The 24,286-nt window shown below is 40.4% G+C and overlaps 1 protein-coding gene across 1 annotated transcript; it reads right to left on the reverse strand.

The window, feature by feature from the left end:
• Positions 1 to 10,590: 10,590 nt before the first annotated feature.
• On the reverse strand, positions 10,591 to 23,143 carry MS4A1 (membrane spanning 4-domains A1). The gene is made up of 7 exons (XM_019655946.1): positions 22,944 to 23,143; positions 17,717 to 17,891; positions 17,152 to 17,271; positions 15,907 to 15,963; positions 14,135 to 14,371; positions 13,272 to 13,373; positions 10,591 to 12,385 (listed from the first exon to the last, which is right to left on the reverse strand). The coding sequence occupies exons 2-7, from the start codon at positions 17,873 to 17,875 to the stop codon at positions 12,164 to 12,166; spliced, it is 897 nt and encodes a 298-aa protein (XP_019511491.1). The 5' UTR covers positions 17,876 to 17,891; positions 22,944 to 23,143; the 3' UTR covers positions 10,591 to 12,163.
• Between the last annotated feature and the right edge of the window lie 1,143 nt (positions 23,144 to 24,286).

A 24,286-nucleotide genomic window follows, 5' to 3' on the forward strand; every position in this document is an offset into this window, starting at 1 on the left:
AAAACAAAAACAACCAAAACAAACGAACAAAAAACCCAAAACACCCCCAAAAAACAACAAATGCCCAAAAAAACCAAACCAGTGCCAGTCTTGGCTAAAGTCCACCAAGCTCTCTTCAGGTTGTCCTCTGCTGTACAAAAACTCCTCTGCATCTTGTGGGGGCTGAGATGGCCACCTGGCGCCTAGAGTGACCCTGGCGATGCAGTTCTAGATGAGTGAGGCTGTGGAGTGTGGTTGGTAGTTTTGACAAAGTTAATACCATCTCTGCTCTCGCCTGCCCAGAGGCACGCTGAGAGCTCTGCAGCCAGAAAGCTTGATGTGAGTCTTAGGCCACTCTTTCTGCTGGGGGCTGTGAGGGGTCTGAGATTTCTGAGTTGCTAAAAGGCCCCTGTTGGGGTCCTGTGAGTGACTCAGCAGCTGACGTTACCCTGCTGGGTGCCAAGCCGTGCAGGAAAAGTGGGGGTGGGGTAGGCAGTCCCACACTCTGTAGCCTCTTCCCTAGCCAAGTCCCTCCACCTCCTAGGAGTAGGAGCACCTCTATAATCTGACACTCCTCCTCCATTCAGGGATCATCTTAAGACTCTGGAATGGCGGGGCAAGAGTTTCTGAGGGAGGGTGGGAGTGGGGTCTTATTTATGCTGTTGGTTTTGCTTTCTGTCCGAGGAAGTCCCCCTGCAATGTTGAGCTGAGGCTTTTGCCTCAGACGCAGGGCACCACACAGCTTTTTCTGAACTCTTGGCGGAACTGTGGGGCCGTAGGGAGGGAGCCCTTTGCCTTGCTGCTGTAGCAAGGTCCGATCTGCTTCCTGGGGCCCTGAGTATCCGCAGCCACGGATGCAGGCTGTGTCTCCGCAAGTCCCCTTTCCCTCTTCCCCCACTCGTTTGGTTTGCCCACTTTCAAGTAATTGTCATGCGATTCTCTTAGCTGTTCTGTGTGAGGAGAAGAGGTTCCTCTGAGGAGTTATAGCTGTTCAATTTGTAGTAATTTCCAGGCGAGCACTCAGGGAGCCGCCTCACTCCCGCCATTTCTATGACATCTCCTATCTATAGAATACTCCTAAAATGACAAAATACATGACGGTGAACAGATCAGCGGTTGCCAGGGGTTAGGGATGGGGGTGTGACTGCACACAGATAACACGAGGGTGTTTCTCTGTGATTATGGAAGAGTTCTGTATTTTCAAGGGAGTGTTTTTGGGATGGTGAAACTGTTCTGAACTCTGACTGTGGTGGCCATTCCATGAATCTTTACATGTGACAAACTATACATACAAAAAATAGTGCATCTAAAGACTGGTGAAATGCAAGTAAGTTCTAAGGTTTAGTTAATGGTATTATACAATTGTCAATTTCCTGGTTTTGGTAATTATACTACGATTACTTAAGATGTGAACATGGGGGAAGCTTGGAGAAGGGTACCCACGTGCCTTTGTATTATTTTAGCAATGTCTGTGTGAATCTAAAATTGTTTAAAAAAAAACAATAACAAAAACAAATGTAGGTGCATGTGAGGTTGTAAATGTGGGGATTAAAGATGGTGTTTGAAAAGAAAAAGGGAAGAGGTGGAACCCACAGAGATTAATAACACGGTGGAATCTAATGCCGATTAGATTAACACCTCTCCCTCTTGCTAGTTGTGACCTTGGGCAAATTAGCTAACATCTCTGTGCTTTAGTCAGCTTATCTTTGGAACTGGGAAATTGCAGCATCGATGCCAAAGGGCTATTGTGAGCGTGAGATGAAATGTGTATGCAAATCACTCAAAAAGCATTAGTGTGTGATACATAGGAAAGACTAAAAAAGCTTTCCTTATTTGCGTGAGACGTGGGGGAAGAGCTGTGAGACTTGAGTTAAAGGGGCTGTGGGAACAAGGGCAAGCGAAGGATGACAGAGTGACAGAACCGTTATGGAGAGACAGGGTAGGGGGTGCCGGTTAGGGCAGGAGGGTAACCTGGTATGTAGAGCACACAAATGGGGCTCACCTGTTGGCTTGGGGGGACACGGCATTCGGAAGATATAGATAAGAGGATTAACTACAAATAGTGATTTGAACTACCGCTCCCTTCAGAAAATTTGAGCCGAGAGAAAATAAACCTGAAATGTTTGGGGCTGATTTCTGGAATATTTAAAGGCAAATGAAGTTGTGTAGGAGATGAAGATGTATTTACTTTGTTCTAATCTGGGTGCCTTGAGAAGTGAGTTGCTGATAGAAATTATGCCGGAGATGATTTCACTAGGTTCTTAAAGAATAAAGTCTAACACAACTATTCAGAAAGTATTGATTGAGCAGGAACTGGGGATGCTGAGGTGAGTAAAACGTGGTTTTGACCTTCAAAAACCTCATATCCTCTACCCCTGGCAGCCTCTTTGCCAGCGCCTTTCTTCTTAAATAAGCTTTCTAACTTCTAAAATAAACAAACAAACAAAACACCTTGTATCCTAATGAGAGTGTCAGACCCAATGAAATACAGTTATTAAAAATCCAGTCAGTCCTTAAGATAAGAATCTCAAGGGCTTGGTAGGAAATGGCCTTACCGGAGAAATCAACCTTCAACTTGCCTTTGAGTAGGACTTCTGAGATGAGAGCTCTGTGAGGTCTCTGGGGCAGAAGCAACTTGTGGTTTTAAAAGCAGCAGCATGAGAATTTAATTTTGGCCAATACTGTGAGCCATTAGTGGCCTCGTCATATTCATGGATGCTCCCCCAGGTCTGGGCCCCACCTATTCGAAAGGTCACGTTTAGGGGTCTCCTTTGCTAGTCTCCCCTGAGATTGCAAGTTTGAGAAATGGAGTCTCTTCTGTTCCCATGTAAGGAAGCAGGTGGGGAACTTAGGACTTGCCAGCCCATCCCCACTGCCAGTCACCATCCTGTTCACTTCCTCCTCACCCCGGGAGAGATTGCTTTATGAGGCAAGAGGCAAAGGAGTACCATGTGGGCCTGATCTCTTGGGGGCCCTGAGTTTTCTCCTTCCTGATTCCTCTCTCATTTTACAAGGTACCCCCAAACACACCTTAGTTTTTGCAATATTAATGAAAAGTTCTTTTGGTGGTGCAGTCTGTCATAAAGTGTTCATGTTTTTCAGAAAAGCAATACAAAAGAACTTCTGTAGAAAATGATTTTGCCAAGTGTTGGAAGGTAGAATATTTCAGAGAGAAGGGCCATCATCTGAGTGTAAAAATGCATAGTGCTAAACAAAAAGCCACCTCTTAGAAATTTTCTTTTCCAGACCTCTGCCATCTATCCAGCCAAGAGTGAATATTCAAATCTAAATGACTTTATTATTTTTAAAAATTCTCTGCCCAAACTTCTATCAAGAGCCAGTCATATATCTAAATATTTCATTGAATCTGTTATAACATTGTTTTTAAGATGCACCATTATTTTATAGCACACTAAGAAAGAAAAACATTGCCACTGAACTTATGACATCATGAGATTGCAAAGATGTTGTAATGTGAAAAAAAAAAGTGAATTATGCAATTGCTGTTAAATGGTGTATCGTTCAACAAAGAGCAAGATTTTCCTTTTTAGCCTCAAGAGACACAGTAGGAGAAAGGATAAGGAATTTGTGGTTAGGCTGAAGCTTGAATGCCAGCTCCCCTCTTAGTAGCTGTGTGACCTTGGGAAGTGATGTTTCTCTAAAATCATCTGTAAAATGCCGTTGCACCCACCTCAACTGTGTTGAGGTGAGGAATAACTAATTTGCTGGATAAAATGCTTCTCCCCTAAAGCCTGTCCCATGATGCATATTTAACAAAAGGCAGTTTCTCTTCCCCTTATTTACGCGTTCATTTAAATCAGTTTCCTCTTGTTCCTGAGCTCTCATGTGTGGGCGTGGTTCTACCCGGAGATGCCTTATGGGGAGGGGTCTCAGCCACAACGAGCACTGCTCTTTCTTACCCTCGCCGTCTCCTTGCTCTTGGTCCTCGTTCCTGTCCTGCTGGTTGAAACGTAGTCTTCAGGGATTCATCACCTGAACTGCTTTGCACCTAGACATAAGCAGGGCGGGGGTCATGTGCCTCTGGATATCTCATCCATCCTTGATTTTTACTTCCTTTTGTTAAGAAGATGACCTTTCTGCTTCCATCTTAACCTCTGATGGCCTGTACAGTCTCTTGGGGCCACCGCATAGCCCCAAAGAGCAACTCTCATTTCTCCTATTATGGAAAGTAACGTGGCTCAGCAAGTTTCTCCCCCACATCCAGTGCCTTCCTCTTAGATAATGCTATAGATTATTGTTAAATATTGCCTCTTCATGTTCTCTTTTTTTCTTCTGATGACACTCTAATCATATCCTCTTTAACTCATTGTCTCTTCTCTGTCATCAACTCTACTCTCTTTATTAAATTATCTCTTCAAAGGGATTCACTTTATTTTATTTCTTCAGATATTATATCATCCATCTTTTTTAAAGGTGCCCCTCTCAAAAAAAAATGAAGAAAAGCAAATATAGGAAGGAAGGAAGGAAACTTTATTTCACACTGTTTGGGTTTTGTGGTTTGGCTTACATTTCCACTATGTTTTGAATACTTGACATTATTAATTTAGTAAAAGCATAAACAAAGGTAAAATCACATTTTAGTGGGCAGAAAATAAAAGAAATTCAGTTAATATATTAGAATGTTATTCCATTTCACTAAGAAATTGTTGAGATTACCTATAATTTTCTGCTTAATTAATTAGCAAGAGGAGTGTGTAAGACAGAGTGATAATTTATTAAAATTATTCTAAATTTAGTGGACACAGTACACCTATCTTTTGGGGGGACTGTATATTTTAACTACAAACTACATAGAAGAAATTAACACACATGAAAACAAAATATTGACATCCCTTTGATTCAATATTTCACTGACTTCTAATGTAGGAAGGCAACTTTATTTCACACTGTGTGGTTTTTGTGGCTTGGTTTGTCCAATAAAGGGGTAAAAGAAAAATAAAAACCAAATTAATGCTCATATTTTAATAGATAAATGAAAAGACAGATCTGTAGATAGCTAGGTAGATATATAGTCAGAGTCAATTTTATTGTTCACCAATAAAATAGGGTAAACGTGTAAAATAATTTTGGCATTTCTAGTGATAGATTATTATGCAACCACTAAAATAGAAATCTAGAAAGATAAAAAATACATAAACAAAACCCCATAAATGTTATGCAGAGAAAATAATATGCCTATTGATTAATATAAAAACAACTAACCAAGGGCCGGCCGAGTGGCTCAGTTGGTTAAGAGCTCACTGAAGAGTTTGAGCTCTGAGCAACAGCGGTTCGATGCCCGGCCCGAGCTGAGCAGCCACTGAGCTGCCAACAGGTGGCAGGATGGCTCAGCTAAAAAAAACAAAACAAAACAAAAAAACAACTAACCATAAACAGAACTGATTTTTCAACCATCATCATTCAGTAAATATTGGCTGAGGACCTACGATGTACCACGTACTCTTTTAGGAGCTGGATTTTTAGTGGTAAACATGATGGACAAGTCCCAGCTCTCAGGAACTTGTATTCTAGGAAAGAGGGAGGGAGAGAGGGAGGGGAGGAGGGAGGAGGAGAGAAAGAGAGAGAGAGAGAGAGAGAGAGAGAGAGAGAGAGAGAGAGAGAGAGAAATGATAGAAACATCAGATTGTGACAAGCAAGTGCAGGGGGCAAGCAGAGGATTAAGATGAAGTGAGAAGGAATGTCTAGAGAACAGGTGAAATTGGGTCAGAAAAGGCCTGTTTGAAGAATTTTGTGTTGTTTTTTTCTTGTCACTTCCTCAAACTCTCTAAATATTGTCTTTATAATACAAAAGTATATTTCAGAAGTTATTTAAAGTGATCACTAGTTACTAAATTACTTTATCTTAAGTATTTGGATTTCGTGGAAGGAATTTAGAATAGTGGTCCTCAAAGTGATGCACCTTAGAATAACTTGAGAGTGTTTTAAAAACCCTCATGCCCCAGCTGAGCCCAGAAGAATGGGTAGAATCTCGCGTTATCAGGAGTCTCAACTCCCCAGGGGATTCCACTGTGCAGCTATAGCTGAAAACCAGCAGTTTAAAAAATGTCATTCATCCTAGCTTCTGTCAATGCTAAAATGCCTGCATAAAACTCAATTCAGCTGAAATCTACTCCTTCTGTTCCCCCAGTCAATGATACCCCTTTTCAAATCTACCTATCTCAGAGATTTCGTCATTATAAAATTTTCTGGAGGAGTTAGGAAAGAGAATATGTTTAAAAGAATCTGTGGCTGTTCCACATTGGCAAACAAAAGGTCTGTAAATAATACCTCCTGGATGCAGCTCAACTTGTTATTTTGACAAGCCTCTAATTCAAGTTTACGCAAAAGGAAAAGAAATTATGTATGTAAAACCTGCATATAAGTTTTTTTTTAATAACGTTTTCTACCATTTCATGACTTGGATTGTTCCTGTCATAAACTTACATTCACTGCAGCTGTTTCCTGCAAAAAGCAAAAGCACAACTTTTACAAGTTTCATTTCCTATAAAGATAAAAGCACAGAGAGTAGTGCATAGATCTTTGGGCAGCTCTTTTACTGCGGAAGCTGATGGGAAAATGGTGTCAGAGTTATTATCAACACTTGAGAGCTTTCTGTTGCTTTAGGACCAGCTCCTTCTCTCTTCCTTGATCTCATCTGGTCCATGGAATAATGATGCTCTTGCCATTGATGCTGCAGCCCACAAATTTGTTTCTACTGTATTGGCTGTAGTGGTTGTTCCTATCACAGCTGAGGAAACATTGTTTGAAGATCGAGAACATTGTAAAAGTCACACGTCATGATCAGTAAGTTGTTTGAACGTTAATAAGTTGAAAGCAATACAGTGAACCCTAGCTTTTAATTGAACGCAAGTGTCCAAACTTGGCAACATCCTCTTGGCTACTCACTAGTGACAGCAAATTAATGCATCTGAATGATGTAAACCCTACAAAAACAGGGATTTTTGTCTATGTCGTGCGCTGCTTATATCCTTGTGACCTAGAACAGCACTGAGCACATGGTAGTGCTCGATATATATTTGAATTTCCTAAATGAACGTAGCCTTGTTCCTGTCTGTGCCTGCAGGTTTTAGACCACCAACCAAGCTGTGTAATTCCTTGCCTTGCTTCTCACTCAACCCACCGAATCATCTCTCTCCTTCCTTTTATAGCTAAACTTCCCCAAAGCAGTCTGCTCTCATGGCCCTAAGTTTCCATGTCACATTCATTTTTCATTGAACTGCAGCCTATCTTCTCCCAGTCCTTTTCTGAAATTGTTTCCCCCTAATGTTGCCAGTGACTCCTAATTGCTGAATCCAATGACCTCTCCTTAATCCTCATTCTTTAGGATTTCTCTGCAACTCTGCGCTGCTGCCTCCTTGCCCTTTGAGACACTTGTCCTTCCTTAGCTTCCAAGGCTACTCTCTTAAGCCCTTTCTTACTTTCTTAGATGTCCTCAATTTCATCTCCACTAACTTTACTTTCTCTGACAGCTAAATGTCGTCGTTCTTCACAAAGTGTCACCCTCCTCTGGGAACTCTCATTCATTCCCATAACTATCAATTTCAAGTGAATACTTTGTGCAGTTCCATTGTCAATCCTGTTCTCTCATCTGATTTTCAAACTAGCATTTCCAGATATTTGCAATAATGAATCTTCAATCTATAGTGTAACATTATAGAACCGGTCCAATCTGAGTTTATGATCCAGTTCCCAGGCTTCTCCTTTCTCAGCTTCCAATCTCTCTTCATTAGCACCATCACCATCTGACACCCTTCCTACCCCATCCCCATCGCCCAAACTCAGAGCTGAGGGATGTCTTTGATTTCTTCCTCATTTTCACTCTTTATATATAATAAAGTTCTCCACATCCATTAAGTCCTGTCCACCCCAAAATATCTCTAAAATATACTCCTTTTTTCTAGTCTTTAATTTAGATCTAGTTTCTTATTTACTCTTGCTATCTCACTTATTTTCTAAACTATTTACTATAGTTTCTTAGTTCCCTACTCAAACACCTCCAGATCCCCTAATGCTTACGGATTAATGTCCAGATGCCATGGGCATTTGAGACCCTGCATAGTGTGTGGTCCAAACCTTTCTCTATGTTCTTAATCTGATTACACTCTGATTTAACCATGATCTATCAAGGTTATTCTGTTCTTGCTCTGAACACAACTAAAATATATCTGTGTTCATCCTGTACAGGCGTTGCTGCCCCTACCTGAAATATTCTTTCCTTTTTCTCTTGCTGTATAATTTCTACCTATTCTCTAAGATGCAACTCAAATCCCTCCCGTTCCATGAGATTTTCCTGTGATACTCTGGCCTTCATTCAGTTCGCTCCTATTCTGTAATATTATTGAGTAATTATTTTGTGCTAGGCACTGGGGCATTTTACTGTTATTTAGTCCTTCCTGGTTATCTCATATCACTGTTTTTCTCTTTTAAAATTATTTTTATTGGAATGTAATTCACACACCATACAGCCCACACCTTTAAAGTGATTTTTAAATGTATTTACAAAGTTGTGCAACCATCACCACCATATAATTCAAGAATACTTTCGTCATCCCCAAAGGAAACCTGAATTAATTAACGGTCACTCTCCATTCTCCTTCCCACCCCCACCAGTCACTAGCAACCATTAATCTACTTTCTATTGCTATGGGCATTTTATATAAGTGGAATCATATAATATATTGCTTTCTGTATCCAACTTCTTGTACTTACCATGATGCTTTCAAGGTTCATCCATGTTGCAGCATGAACCAGTTCATCATTCCTTTTGATGGCAGAATAATCTTTCATTATATGGATATACCAACCTTTCTCTATTCATTAGCTGATAGACTTTTGAGTTGTTTCTACTTTTTGTGTATTATGACTAATGCTTCTATGAACATTTGTATAAAAGTTTCTGTGTGATCATATGTTTTCAGTTCTCTTGGGCATATACCTCGTAGTGGACTTGTGGGTCTTATAGCAACTTTGTTTACTTTTTGAGGAAGTGCCAAACAATTTTTCAAAGCAACCACCCATCTTACATTACCACTAGCAATGTGTGAGGGTCCCAATTTCTCCAAATCCTCACCAACATTCATTACTTTCTTTTTCGTTGTAGCCATCCCAGTGAGGGTGAAGTGATGTCTCACTGTCGTTTGGATTTGCATTTCCCTAGTGACTAATGACGCTGAGCATCTTTTCATGTATTATTGATAACCATTTGTATATTTTCCTTGGAGAAATGCATATTCAGATTTTTTTTACCAGTTTCATAATTGGCTTATTTGTCTTTATTGTTGAGTTGTACACTTTCTTTATACATCTGAATACTAGACCCTTATCAGATATATAATTTGCAAATATTTTTTCTCCACAGTGGTGGGTTGTGCTTTCACTTTCTTTATAGTGACCTTTGAAGCACAAAAGTTTTTAATATCTAATTTATTATTTTCTTTGTTTGCCTATGTTTCGGTGTCATATCTAAAACACCATTGCCTAATCTGAGGTCTCAAAGTTTACACCTATGTTTTCTTCTAAGAGTGTCATAGTTTTAGCTCTTACGTTTGGGCTTCTGACAGATTTTGACAAGGCTTGAAGTATGAAGCTACATTATGAATACTGAGAAGAGGAAATACTTATCTTGATCATGGTTTGTACAAGTAATTTGCAAAAAACAAAAAACAAAAATTTGGAAATACCCTAAGTACCCAATTAAAGAGGAATGGTGAATTCTATAGTGATTCAATGAAGTGCTAAGTTGCAACTAAAAATAATACTTATGAAAATTATATATTTATAAAGTAAAATATTTATGAAAAAATCTTAAGTATAAGAATCAGGTTGTATTCTACAGTGATTACAGCTGGGTAAAACGATATATTACTATGAACAGGAGTCATCAACCATCTTGGTTGGCCTCAGACTATCTGGGTCTTAGCACTGAAAGTCCTGCATCTCAGGAAATCTCTCAGTCACTTTATGCCCTGGACAAACTGGGGTAGTGAGTCTCCCTACTATTAACAAATTGCCAAAGGGATAATTGGGGGAAAGGGCATAGCAAGGATTTTCATTCTTTTTTTAAACAGTAGACATTAACAGCATCTCAGATTTTAAGGAATTACTTTAGGTCAGTAAAAACAAATTATTTGAGATCATAAAAATGAATAAAATAAGACAAAATTCTTAAGGAAACCATGGGTTTGGAGAGGGATCCTCATATGTATTTCAAAAGTAGAGAAAATAAGATAGAAATAAGATCTTGTCTTTTTTGAAGATTTTCTCATTAGTTTTTTCCCTTGAGTCCACCATGGCAATGCTTTCTCCCCTTTCCTCTAGCTCAAGTCAGGAGTGCCTGCCATATATTTCAGTCATGTTCCAGAGTGCTGAGAGTGAGGAATGCATTATTAATGACCTAGTCCAGGAAAATTTTCCTTGGGAATATGTGTGTGTGTAAAAATGTACTGACATAAATAGTCAATGTCCTGACACCTCACAGTTCACACCCAGGTTGGAGTCTTATGAATATGAACTTAAAGCTCTAGGAGCCTTGCATGGTGTAATGTTACAGGAGAAAGAAGACCAGGGAAACACCATGTTGGAATCATCCACTGCAGACACAAACACAAATATCCTTTTATTTATTCAAAGTTAATTTTGAGGACTTTACATAGACAAAGAAATACCCTACCTCCTTTTTTCTAATCAGGAAATATCTTCCATTGGCGGCCCCTTACAAAGTGGAAATATCACAGGGAGTGAAAGTTACATTGTCTATTTACCTGCCAGAATCTGGAAGCACTCAACATATAGCAAACGCTCAAAGGTAGTTGATAGATTATAGAGACATCTTCCTAGGTTAACATTCTTTCTACATTGGGTACTAGTATCTCTGAATATGAACAAGAATCAAGAAGTAGGGTAGCTATTGCCTGAGATTCAGCATTGTAACTAATCATGTTATTTTCCTGCATGATCTTCTTTCTTAAGATGTCTATAGCACTTAGTGTCTGCATCATATAATCTGCAGCATGACAGCTAATTACATATCAATGATGTCAGTAGTTTTCTAAGGTGGTGAATGTCTAAGTCTTTTTATTCCCAAGGGGTAAAACCTGATTTCTGATTCTTTTGTGTCTTGCTCAACATCTGTGTCATGCTGGTCAGAGGGTAGGTGCTTGATAAAACCTGTTGACTTAGCTCTAGTAGTTTATGCAGGCATTGGATAGGCAATTTGGGTATTTCAGACATTACAGGATTTGAGTAGTAAGATCTGGGTATGAAACAAGACTCTCAAAATTACTAGCTGTAACCATTGACAAATTACCTTTACTTATTTACAAGTTACTTAGCTTTTTTGAAACATTTGTAAAATAGGGATTTTTTTTTCTTGATGATGGAAGATCAAATGCAATTATTTAATAAACTACTCTGTGACCTGGAAAATATTGTACAAATATAAGTGTTGATTATCCTTTGGGATTTGGATACTCATAGCCTTTTCCTTTCATGCTTTCTTCTCTTTCCTAAAGGTAGGTTGACAATGTAACCAAGAACCTAGAGCTGGAGTTAGGGAAACAAGACAGATAGCATAAACTGTGCTATTTGTATAAAGAAAGGATTGGGTGTTGTCCACTTAGGGCTTCCCTGAGGGTGTGGAGGCTCTAAGAATGTGCCACAGTGTCATTCCCATAAGAAGACAGATAGACTAGGTTCCTTTTTGCATCTCATTATAATTATTTTTTACTGTCCTTAAAACAATGGTGCCAATGGGACTCCATCAAAAATATAGATGTGGAAAGAATTAGAGATAGTTTAGGGAGGGCATGGAGCAGTCATTTATCTTTTGCATCAGGGTGCAGTTCCCTGTTGAGAAGGGAAGAAATGAAAAGAAACTGCTGCTGCTACTACTACAGCTTATCCAAGGCAAAGAAAATCACATTCTACCTTTTAATTTTAATGTAAGAAAGCTGCTCCAAACAAGAAACATTAGGACACAGCCTGCCACAATGGCTGTATTCTCTGAATGAGAGAGCGGTGGGGGCTGTGGTTGCTCCGTGCGAAGACCAGAGTGAGATGTGGATACACACAGAGAACCTCAAGAAATGGGGTTAGCTATGCTTCCTGGAAGCTATGAACACTAATGCTTAGAAAAGGGAGACAGAAAAGAACAGAAAAAAGTAGTTTAAGGGGTACTATCATTTTCTATTGGTGAGGATTCCTGATCTTGGGGAGGCTCTGGAAAGTTTATTTCTGTGTCTTCTCCTTCTTCTTCTTGGACTGGAATAATTTCAGTGTCTTCTTCTTCATTCTTTGGTTGGGAAGATATTTCAGTCAGCTCCACCACTTCTTCTTTTACTTCAATCACATTTTCTTTTTTTTCTTCAGCCGACAGGAGAACAACATCCTAGAACACAAAGTTAAACAAACTTTTCTTGACTTTTATTGTTGGCACAGTTCTCAAGAGTCCCTAGGATGTTTCTCAATTACCTCCTCATTTTCATGCTACTTAGGTTGTTTTATGTGCCTCCAAGGGCCAGGACTGATTTCCCAGGGGCTCAAATCCTTCTCCAATCACTGATCAAGGCTCATACTCAAGGCCAAGACTGACTTGCCCCTTTGCCTGGAATGATAGTGCAGTATTTGACAAAGAACACTGCAGTAAAGGAGGACTTTAGATTTTAGTTTTGCTTTGCTTTTATGGGAGAGAACCTTGAGAAAGTCATTTTCTCTCTCTAATCCTATTTTTCTCATCTGCAAAATGAAAGAATTGATGATGATTTCTAAATTCTGTTCTAAATCTGACATTCTATGGTTCTGAAGCTGTTGTTAATAGATCTATCACCAGGATATTCCTATCTCCCAATTGTGGAGCCTCTTTAAACCTAATGCTTATGTAGAGGGATTGGATGAAAAGGTGGTGGTGGAGGGTGGAAGAAGGGAATACTGAGAAATGCAGTGGAAGAACTAGTGCCTTTAACCAGCCTACACACTTCAGCCATCTTGCTTATATACATTAAGTGTGGAATCAAGTTGGGTGCCTGAGTCAAGCAGAGCTCAAGGTTAGAAAGAGGGTGCCCATATTATAGAACTATATCCCCTGTCTAACCAACCAATTTCAAATTTCAGGACATTTCCCCTCATTATTAGTATTTTCTACTTTCCAGAAATATGCCAAGGCTGTTTTTTCATGAAGCTCCCAAAGTCACACCAGATCACATTCTTTATAAATGATTCTTTGTAAGACATGGTTTTCCTAGAGGGAGGTTGGGGACACAGTGGCCACCACTTACAGCTTTGGGTCTGGAGCACAGTTTTTTCCATTCATTCTCAACAGTGCCAGCTGTCACGAGCTTCTGGAGAAAGGAGAAGATCAGCATCACTGCAAAAATGCTCTGCAAAACAAAAGAAAAATGGTGAAAATGTAGTCAGGAAACATATAAGAATATGATAGGTGCTCAGTAAATGACTGTTGACTAAAATTAAATGATTAAAAGATAAAATCTTCAGGTGAGTAATGACTAACTGAAAGAACAACTAGTATCTTTCTAAGCTTAACCCTTAGCACAACTCCTGACACACAATATATAGATAATGCATGTTGCTGATAGAAACAAGACAGTAATAATTAGTTGAAGAATCAATTTTATGTAGGAAAGGATAATTACTGAGTCCCAAATTAACTTATATCCTCCTTTATTTAGGTGACATCATACCAAGGAAACGTCTTTGTACTTGGGAGATGCATTTTTTCCCCCTTCAAACTCTGTTCTAAAACCCCCTTGAGGCAAAAGAGATTCATAACAACTCTGGTAGTAGTTTTTCAAAATTCATCTTAATAATAATAAATATTAATACCATTACTAATAATATTAATATTAATGTTAACACAAACACTTACATTGCACTTTTTATGTACCAGACACTGTTCTAAATGCTTTGCATAGATTAACTCACCCCTCAAAACACACCTACAAGATAAGTACTGTTACCTTCCCCATTCGACAATTGAAATTGAGGCAGAGTGTGGTTAAAATTCTTGCCCAAAGCCTTATAGGCAATGAGTGGCAGGTGCAGACAGTCTGGATCTAGAGTTGATGCTCATAATAAAAATGCCACACTTCCTCTATGAAAAGAAATCAGATTTCACACTTACCAAGAACACAGATCGAATGCTGGAACAATATTGGTTAGAGGGAGAGTTTTTCTCAGAGGAGTTAGCTGATTCACAGTTGTTTATGTCAAAATCTGGCATGTGAACTTTAATAAGGTCCAGCCTCTCCATTTTAAAAAATTGAGAAATTGTAATATTAAATATGTCCATGAACAAAAGAATTATTCCAGAAATGGCAGCAAAGAGGCTCAATGAGTTCATTATCATTTTCCCTTTGACCTGTAATGGAGACATAAAGAGTTATTCATTGGGTTTGATTTCATTTGGAGACTACCAGCTAGGAAGGAATTCTAGATCTCATTTCTCTGACTCACAAAGGTACTGCACCTAAATCATCCTATTTCATGACTTCTCTCAGTCATTTTTAGTCTCTTTGTCGCTATAAAACAAAAACCTTCATCTCTCATTCCTCTTCCTTTCTTAGTCTTTCCCATCGCATTTTATGCCATCACCATCCAATCAGTTTATCAGAAAAAAATGTAGACGTAATCCTTAATTCTCATAAATTGTATCCTTGCACTTTCTTTCACTGCCACTGCCACCATCTTAGTAGGCATTCAATAAATAGTTGTTGGGTAAATGAAGATAAATAGTATTCCGCTCATATCTGTCCGCATAAGAGGTAGAGGGAGGAGGGAGAAGGAAGTCCTTCCATCTCAACGAAGCAGGATGGTATTGTGGGTATAGGTGGAGATAAAAGCAGACAGAACTCTCTAGGTCTGGACCATCAAGTGGAGACAAACAGCAGCGAGAATAACAACACCTACTGTCTATTGATGTAGATTTCAATGAGCCATCTTTCAAAATAAAAATAGGGCTGATGTCTCTGTAGCATAGGTAAAAGGACATCAGGGAGTGGGCGAGTTCTACCTTGCAAGAGCGATAAAAGGTCAAAATAGGAAAATATACGTAGCAAGTACCATAATGATATGAGATGACTGATGATTACTTTAAGACACACGTATTTCATCCCTGACTATGTTACCTACAGTAGCGCTGGCTGTATTTGGTGAATAAAACAACTTGACCTGCATAATTTTTTTTCCCCCTAGAGAGGAGCTATCTCAATCCCCTCAGCCACTCACTGACTTTGGAAGTCAGATTCAAGTTAGTAAGAGTGTTAAAAAGTTGAGGGAGGAAACTTGCTGGTAAGCTCTTGACACACACAAAATCGGCAGCTCTTCCTGGGTGTAAATGAGTCCCTAGGGATTATATGAATAGGATCACTCTGTATCTTTATAGCTTCTGAAGCACTTTCCTATCTATTACTCCATTTCATCCTGATGACAATTTCATATGGTTGCGGGGACTGTTATCTCCATTTTATAGGTGAAAACTCAGTGGTACATGGAGGTAAACTGACTTGCTCGAAGTTACAGCTCAAGGTTAACTAGGACTTAATTCAATCACAGCACCAATGAGACAGTTGTCCTAAATGGTGGCCTGAGAGAAATAACACAGCTTTCAAAGAGATCTGTAGGTCTCACACAGCATTTATCAGTCGTAAGTTCAAAACCATGCTTTTCATTGATCTGCCTTTAATTCTGTTTCCATGGACACATTTCAAGTAGATCTCCTTTCCAAGTTTTTCATACATAAAATCACAACAGCATTGGAGAGGGTCTTTTGCTTTTTAGGGTTGAAAGGACTCAATGCTACTATGATTCCAGAAGTCGTTAAGGGTTCTAGTTTTCAACTGAGAAATTAGATATTTCTCTCATGTGTGTGGGAAAGAAGAACATACGATTACTTGCCAAACTCTTCCTGGAGTTCATCTTCGCTGCTGCCAGGAGTGATCCAGAAATGATATACTGTGAAAACAGAGGTGGTGTGCGGGGGCAGGGCATGGGAGAGACGAGAGAAGGGGCAGAGAGGGAGATTACTTTTTAATATTGAGAACTGGTTGTAAAAACTATCCACACTGTCAACTACTTTCACTAAACTGTCTGACCGTTTTTATCAGATTCATTTATTTTTCAGCAGTCATATTTCTCCTTTATTTGGGTTCAACTACGTTCAATCCATGCCTTTTATTTAACCAACTGGGGAGCTGTGACTAGGAATATAATGAGGCCAAAGAGGCAGAATTCACATTTCTATGTCAATTAATAGTCACACTGTGAACTTAAAAGTTTTACTTTTATCCTTTCTTTCTCTTTCTTTCTTCCTTTCTTCCTTCCTTCCTTCCTTCCTTTCTTTCTTTCTTTTTAATTTGTGGACTTGCTCTTTGGAGTTCATAATGATTTAAATGACTTAGATACCAATGAAAAATGAATCAATGTAGGAAATACTTGGCCTGAGAGTCATAGGCATGCCATTAAAATGTTGGCTGCTACAGGAAGTGATGATTATTTCTCATTTTCCTATTCTACTCTTCAAGCTGTAAAATGGAGAAAAGTCTTGTTCTAATCCATCTCCCCTCATTTGGAAAATTTCAATCCTGGACTCATTCTTTATAGTAACAACTAATGGTGATATAAACACCACTGCCCCGTACTACACCTAGACAGGGTTACAAGCTTGGGAAACGTGCACACAAAACAGCTATAAAGAATGCTGCTCTCCTGATAAGCAAAAGGAGATCTATTTGCAATGGGACTAATTCCACCATGTGCAATTAGCAATTAAACAGAATAATAGGGAAGGAGGACCAGTTGGGAGGAAGTGGGACGCTCCTGCCCATTTTGCTATACGATGCAAATGTCTAGTGCTCCTCCCCTCTCCATCCAAATTGACTTTGGAGAGGACCTGCTTCCTTTCCTGTGTAGATTCCCGTAGGGCATCTTTCTGACGTCACATGAAGCATGACCACCAACTCTCAACGATTGCATTCATGCTCAATTTAGTCAACTCTTTTTCCACCAAATTACTTGAACCTGATAACTTATTTCCTACCCATATACTTTCCTCAACACTGAAACAATCTGGTATGTTCCTGTGGAGCTTTTGAACTTGTGTGTCTGCATCACTCCCCGAATGGTTGTTGAGTGTTTACTCACCATAATGCCTCCCCAGAGAGGGTACCACACAGTTATACAAAGGGGTGTATAGATGTTGCCGTAGATCATCAGGAGGCCGCCTAGGGCGAAGTGGAAGAGCCCATTCATAATCTGGACAGCCTGGGGAGAGAATAGGGCACTGATGGGTAAATGGAAAGCATCATCGAGTCAGACAGCAAAGGTTAGGCTGAAAGCCTTGGCTGCTGACTAGGGCCTGTGTAAAATGCTCAAAGGAAGTGGTGAAGGTGCTAAGACGTTTTTCTTGTTCAGATCCATTTCCCCCATCACCTGGGGCATTTCCAAGGCAGATATGCCTAGGATGCTTATGACAAACTGGGATGGGAGACCCCTAAATATGCAAGCTTCAAAATCAACAGGGGGCATAAGATCATCATGATAACATCTCTGTACACCCCTGATTTGACCCTCTGTGTCAGACATAAAGAGCAACTCAGGTTGGGTCAAATACCTTCAAGTTGCATTGAGTCCTGTACTTGGCCTACAGCCCCTGCTTCTGCAGGCCAGAGCACCCCCAGGGTATGGAATGGAGGGCAACTGAACTCACCCCCAAAGCCTTGGATTCTCTCATGAAGAAGCTTTGTGTGGGGCCCACCACGGAAGGCATTGTCCTGGGAATTATTTTTTTAACAGGTTGCCTGGCAATAGGGCCTTTCATAGAATCTGCTGGGAAATCTCCACTCATTGAATTTCTGGGTGTTGTCATTTCACCTTCAAAACTTCTAAAAATAAAACAAATAATCAAATGAGAAGAGAGAGAACAGGATTTCAGTAGTCTTTATCTCGTGTCGTGCACCTGAATGCTTTTCTCTGTAAGCTCTCCATGGGTGTCACTGAGGGTAGACATGGCCTCTTCCTCATGATTTTGGATCTGAGGCAAGGCCTGCTGCCATCTTCTAAGACAAGATCTGGAGGGGGCATCTCAAGTGAGGACATATGGGCCCAAGGATTGCTGCCAGTATTCTTGACAACCATGTTTGGGGCGTACTTTACCTTGTAGAGAACACCATGCTTATATATCTGCATGTCCTATTTGCCTCTCATCCCTGAGTGCTTTTCTTAATGCTTTCATATTGGAAAACTTGTCTTGTATTGACTTGTCCTTGTCCGTTTGCTTATCTGGTTTTGTGCATTGTGATGGACCAGAGGCATCATGACAGAGCATTATGAGGATGGTCCTTGGAATCAGGAGGGGCTGATTCTAATCTGCCCTCCACTGCTAACTCTGTGACCTTGAGTAAATCACTTCAAGGAGGCTCTCTAAGGTTGTATGGAAGACTGTGGCCCCCTGAGTCAGATTGCCTAGGTTTAAATCAGAATTCTTCTATTTGCTGTGAAACCCCGGGCAAGTTTTTAAAATTCTCTGGGCTTCAAATTCTTCAGCTGTAATATGGGAATAATAATAATTCTTGTCTCATAGTGTTGCTATAAGACTTAAATAGACTGATGGTCTGTGCATGGCTGATGCCTTTTTATTCAAATGTATCTCAAATGTCAGATCCTCAGAGAAGCTTTCTCCGAACCCTTAAGCCACAATGCACCCTCCTAGTTACTTTCTCTCACAACACCCCCTTGTTTTTGCTTCATGGCATTTGTCACTGTGGGTAATTACCTTGATTATTTGCTTGCTTGCTTATTGTCTGTCTCTCCCCATTAGAATATAAATTCCATCAAAGCAGAGACCTTGTTCTCTCTCATAATATAAAATTTTGCCTGGATTTAATAGTTTGTTAGTAAATCTGATGGAAGAAATAATAGTATGTAAAGCACCCATGTCTGAATAACCCTTAGCTACTTTTGTTGCTATTCTTCTTCTTAGTATTATTATCTTTATAAGCATTATTTCTATTGTTTCTATCTGAAAAATGAGAACAGTCCCCCTTTTACACATGTTGTGAGAAATAAGTTAACATATGAAAGTGCCTAGTACATAGAGAGAAAGTAATAAATGCTGTTTGTTCTTAGAATCCATGGTTTACTCATTTCTGAAGTTGGATGGTCATTATTACCAAGGTCCTTTGCAGCTCTAACATTTTAAGACTGCTCAACCTTCTTCACCTCGGGTTTCCTTTTGGTATTTGTTTATGTCAGTTACTTACATGAATTATATTGGGTCTTTCCTGAGCCCTGGGAATCTCTCTTTACGGATACATCTTTGGTCTTATCTCTATTGACTACAAGTTGTGTAAGGGGCCTTGGAGACCAAGATTGTCTGTCTATCTCACTTATCTTACTGAGGTCACACAGAGCCTGACAACTGCAGGGTGCTGTGAGACAGTGATTGGGGGTCTCCCGGGTCTTACATTTGGATCCACTTTACGGTTACAAAGAGATTTCACATCTGGCATCTCACTTTGAGCCTCCCAGAGTAGACATAGGATAAATCGTTGGCCCTATTTTGTAGAGAAGGTAACAAGGGCACAGAAAAGTTAGGCAACTTGTTCAAAGGTGCCTGACTAGTAGGGATCTAAAATGAGGACTTGACCTATCCAATGAGGTATCTTTGGTACCAGGCTGCTTTGTCCCTTGTGGGAAATGGGAATTCAGCCTATTTCACTTATGAACTTTTCCCTCTTCAAATAGATGTGCTTTTTAGGGTGACTATAAATCAACAGAAAACAGAATACCTGTCTGGGCCATGGGCTGAAGGGAAGGGAGGAGGTTTTGACTGGGTGCTTCGCACTTGATTTTGCCTTCTCCAGAGGACTCATTTTAGTGAGGGTGATTTTTAAAGAGCAAAGGTCATCAAGCATCTGGACAGAAGGAGATGATTGGAGTACTGTTGTTTTAATTTATCCTTATTTTTCAGCTGCCTAAGGTTGTGTCTGTTTTATTGGTGAGAAAACCCGTTTACATAAGCACGTTCTTCTCAGCCTGTGTCTGCAGTGGCTAATGGCAGTAATGACCATGGGGAGAAAGTATTTGCTCTGTTAAAATGATGTCTCGCTATGGAAATTAGGTTTCTAGAAAGCCTTCAACAAATATTACTGTAAAATGGTAGTTTATAAACACAAGCATATCTGTTTCTATCTGCTACTTCATTGTTTATGCAAATAATCTATGATGTGTATCTATAGATAGATAGATAGATAGATAGATAGATAGATAGATAGATAGATAGATAGACATTTTTATCCCAGGGCACCGTAGGCTGACTGGGTAATGAAAAATTTCATTTTGTGGGAATATATGAAACCAGACCACATACTCCTAAGGATATTGTAGATTTCTATAGCTTTGCCCTATCAAAAAAAAAATTTGTTCACAGTTACTTAAACAGTGCCTTACACAGTTATGCCCAGAGACTAGTTGGTACATTAATTGGGGTTACGGGCCACATTGGTCAAAATATGGTAAAATAGGATTTTATTTTTGCTAAACACTTTAAAATCAGGACTCACTTTATCAGACACTGACTGCCCCATTTTATTACTGCAACTTCTGCAAATGTCTTTTGATTTGTAAAAGGCACCACTGATTCTGCATCCATCCACTGAAGAAGAGCTCACAGTCCTTATGGGTTTTGGTTTAAGTAATAACTTTTAGGTCCAATAATTCCATCATTTACTGAGTTCAAAGCTACCTAGCTTCTGTTACCTCAACTTCCTCCTTTGCCACTCAAAATAGTTTTGCATTTTTATCCTGTCCGGCCTCCTGTGTACTTATCTCTGAGGACGAATGTTCTTAACTTCCTTTCCCTCTGCCCTGTGCCCCTGAGCCCTTCTCCCTCCAGCAAGACATCAGTTCTTCTAAGAAACTGGTTCTTGCATCGCCAGTCTCTCTCTGTTTATGGTGTTCTGTAGCTCAAAGGGCTCGTCCCACTTCTGTTGCTTGCTACCTTTGGGGATCACTGTATTCAAAGCATTCTTTTGAGAACATGAGATAATTTGCAACTTACAAAGTACTTAGCACTCAAAGAATAATGGTTATTCCAGGAGTTTTTTTTTAATGACTAAAACGTGCTGGGGTGTTCCCTAATCCCAAATCCTCTTCCTTTAATCCAGCAGTGTCCCCAGCCACCGCCCAATCTCCCTGTCCTTTAACTGCAGCTTAAAAGCTGATGGTTCCACTCTCTTCCTCCACTTCCTCACCGCCCACTCACTCCTCAATGCTTCGCTGCTAGTTTCGGCCAGAGCCACTGTACTGAAACTACTCTCTTCAAGGACTGCTCTGCAAAGCCGATGGCCTTCCCTCAGGCATCACCCATCAGGCTGCTGTATTTCTGTTTCCCCTCTCACCCAGGCTTCAAAAGATGGAGCCATATTTCACTCCTGCTCCTTTATCTCCGAAGTTCAATCAATGGCCAAGTCATGCTGTTTTTCTCTGTAATGTATCTTATCTGGCAGGTGGATCTCTTTCCTACTTTCAGTGTCACCCCTTGAGTTAGATTCTCATTTCCTCTTCTGGTATAAGCATTAAAAATCTTGCATTTCTGCCTTCAATCTCTGTCTTTTCTAGTCCAGCCTCTAGGCTCCTTGATCAGACTCCCTAAGTCACTGCTTAACGCATCTTTTTCCGGAGCTTGAACTCTCTCTCTATTCCATCACAGTTCAGCTCTACCTAACTTCTTAAACTCGTATCCCACTGTTCCCCATGGGAGCCACTGCTCTGGACATGCCTCCTGCTTTCTTTTCTGAATCCTCTCCACTGTGCAATGCTCCTCTTCCCCTTCACTTTCACCAGGATGCGCCCCAGGAGACATTCACATCACCTGAGGCTGTTCCTACTCCACTGCTCCTTCAAAACCTTTTGCATTTCTCACTGATCACCAACTGTTTTCTTTCCACATCACATTGTAACTTCTCTAATGGCGTTTAAATCCTGCAAGGGAATGTCCTACTAGGATTACATAGAGAATCTGCTTTCTCCATATATGAGCTCAGGAAATGTTAAACTGAACACTAAAATGGAACTGCTTCCTCGGAGCAGGTTTACACAAAGTCCTCACTCAGGATGTCAGAGCAAAAGGTGATACAATCAATGAGATCAAGCCATTTTATGGGGAGCAGGGAAAAGGAGTCACATTATACATTGGTTTCAGGAGACAATTACGGCGCAGTTAAAATTCCTCTTTGTTCCCTTTCATTGGCGCTTCCTGTTGCCTCCAGTGGCCACGCTTATTCCAGGCTTCTGTGATGGATTGGAGGCAGGATTTCATGGCCATTTTGGTGTCTATCAACCCCCTCCGGAAATGTTAGCTCATGAGGCTTAACATCATCTAGGAGCATTTACATTTAGTGGGGTATCGTTGGAGACAAAAGCATTTAAAGCGAAAGGAATAGAGTTATTTTCATTATAGCCACAACTGATTATTTTCCTATTCGGTAACACGCAACCAGTTCTAAGAGCTTCGGGAGTTTAGCTCATTTAATTCTCATACTGCAGCAGGTATCACTATTTCCCTCATTCTCTAGAAGGGGAAACTGAGGAACACAGAGGTTTTGTAACTTGGCCTGAGGTTACGTGGCTTATAAGTTGTAGAGTGCAGGTCTGAGCCCCGTAGATTAGTAGCCATGCTCTAATGTACATGCTGCAACCTGCTATTTGTGCAGAATTACTCGCCGTTGATTGGCCAGGGTCATTCTTGAGAGAATGGTTGAGACAGTGGCTAGGCAGCAAGCTTTGATATTACCCCTCCTCAAATCATGCCTCTCAGAAAACCTGACCATGGAAGCCCTAGAATTAAAGCCGAGAATCTCCCGTCTCCAAAACCATCCTATGTCTTATCCATCGCTCCCTTTTAGTCATGAAAGCCAAACAAATTGATTCCTTACCTGAGTCTCCAAGGCTTTCAGGCTCACGGGCTGGTTCGGATGCTTGCTGCTGAGTTCACTTCAATGGCTAGTTTCTCCAATACACAGGGGTAAGTGTGATAGGCCAGGCCTGGGATGTCTGACAGATACCAGGTGACAGGAAATAAGTAGCTTCTGCTACCTTGAGCTTTGCCCCAATTACTTTGGTTTAATTCACTCACCAGAGCTGAAGGATATACAAAAAAGTTTCTGCCTTACCAGGAGGTTTCACTTCTTGAAAAAGACCCCAGGGGACTGCATGGCGTACTTTACGCTACCTTAATTAGAAGAACTTTGCAGCCCCCACCCTGCAAGCAGGTGTGGATCGTGGGTCCCCAAGGGCAAGAAGGGCTCTAGAAATTCTGCCAAGATGGGCTGTTAGGACTTTTACCTTTTTATTTCACTTTTAGGAGTGAGTAGGTGGGAAGGAGGCATCCATGTGGAGAGATTTAAGAAGCATTAAGCCGGTACACTGGCCGTGTTCTATGTATCCGTGTCCAAATATTGTCCTCACTTGCCCACACTTGGGGTTCTAGCGGGACCATGTATGTCTTGTGCTGGACTTAGTAGAAATGGCCTAAAAATGTACACTAGTGCTGTAGAACACGTCCCCAGACACTTGAGGCAAGAGTTTCATATTTGGGGATATGAATTGAAATCGTACTTTTACCTACAAACTCACATTTTCCCTCCCTCTGTGTAGTTCCCGTGTGTCACCTCTCTTTTCTTTCTGGGCTGGAGCTGTGTGGCTGTCAAGCCCACTGCTGGATCAGGTGAGGGAATGGGAGAAGCTGGTGGCCAGGAAAGTGTAAACATTCGGGAGATGACTCAAAGAAAGTTTTGCCCAAAGCTATTGTACCCCGTGCCCCCACTATGTACAGCTTTTTCAGTAGTTCCCCCCTCATCCGCAATTTTTCTTTCTGAGGTTTCAGTTACCCACGGTCAACCGCAGTCCGAAAATATTAAATGGAAAATTTCAGAAATAAACAATTCATAAGTTTAAATCAGTGGTTCTCAACCTGTGGGTCGAGACCCCTTTGGGGGTCAAACGACCCTTTCACAGGGGTCACCTAAGACCATCGGAAAACAAAAAGATATTTACATTATGATTCATAACAGTAGCAAAATTACAGTTATAGAGTAGCAACGAAAATAATTTTATGGTTGGGGGTCACCACAACATGAAGAACTGTATTAAGGGGTCACGGCATTAGGAAGGTTGAGAACCGCTGGTTTAAATCACGTGTCATTCTGAGTAGTGTAATGAAATCCTGTGCCGTCCTGCTCTGGTCCATCTGGGACGTGAATTACGAGTATCCCTTTGT

Source organism: Hipposideros armiger, unplaced genomic scaffold, assembly GCF_001890085.2.
Source record: "Hipposideros armiger isolate ML-2016 unplaced genomic scaffold, ASM189008v1 scaffold_253, whole genome shotgun sequence".
NCBI classification, from domain to species: domain Eukaryota; kingdom Metazoa; phylum Chordata; class Mammalia; order Chiroptera; family Hipposideridae; genus Hipposideros; species Hipposideros armiger.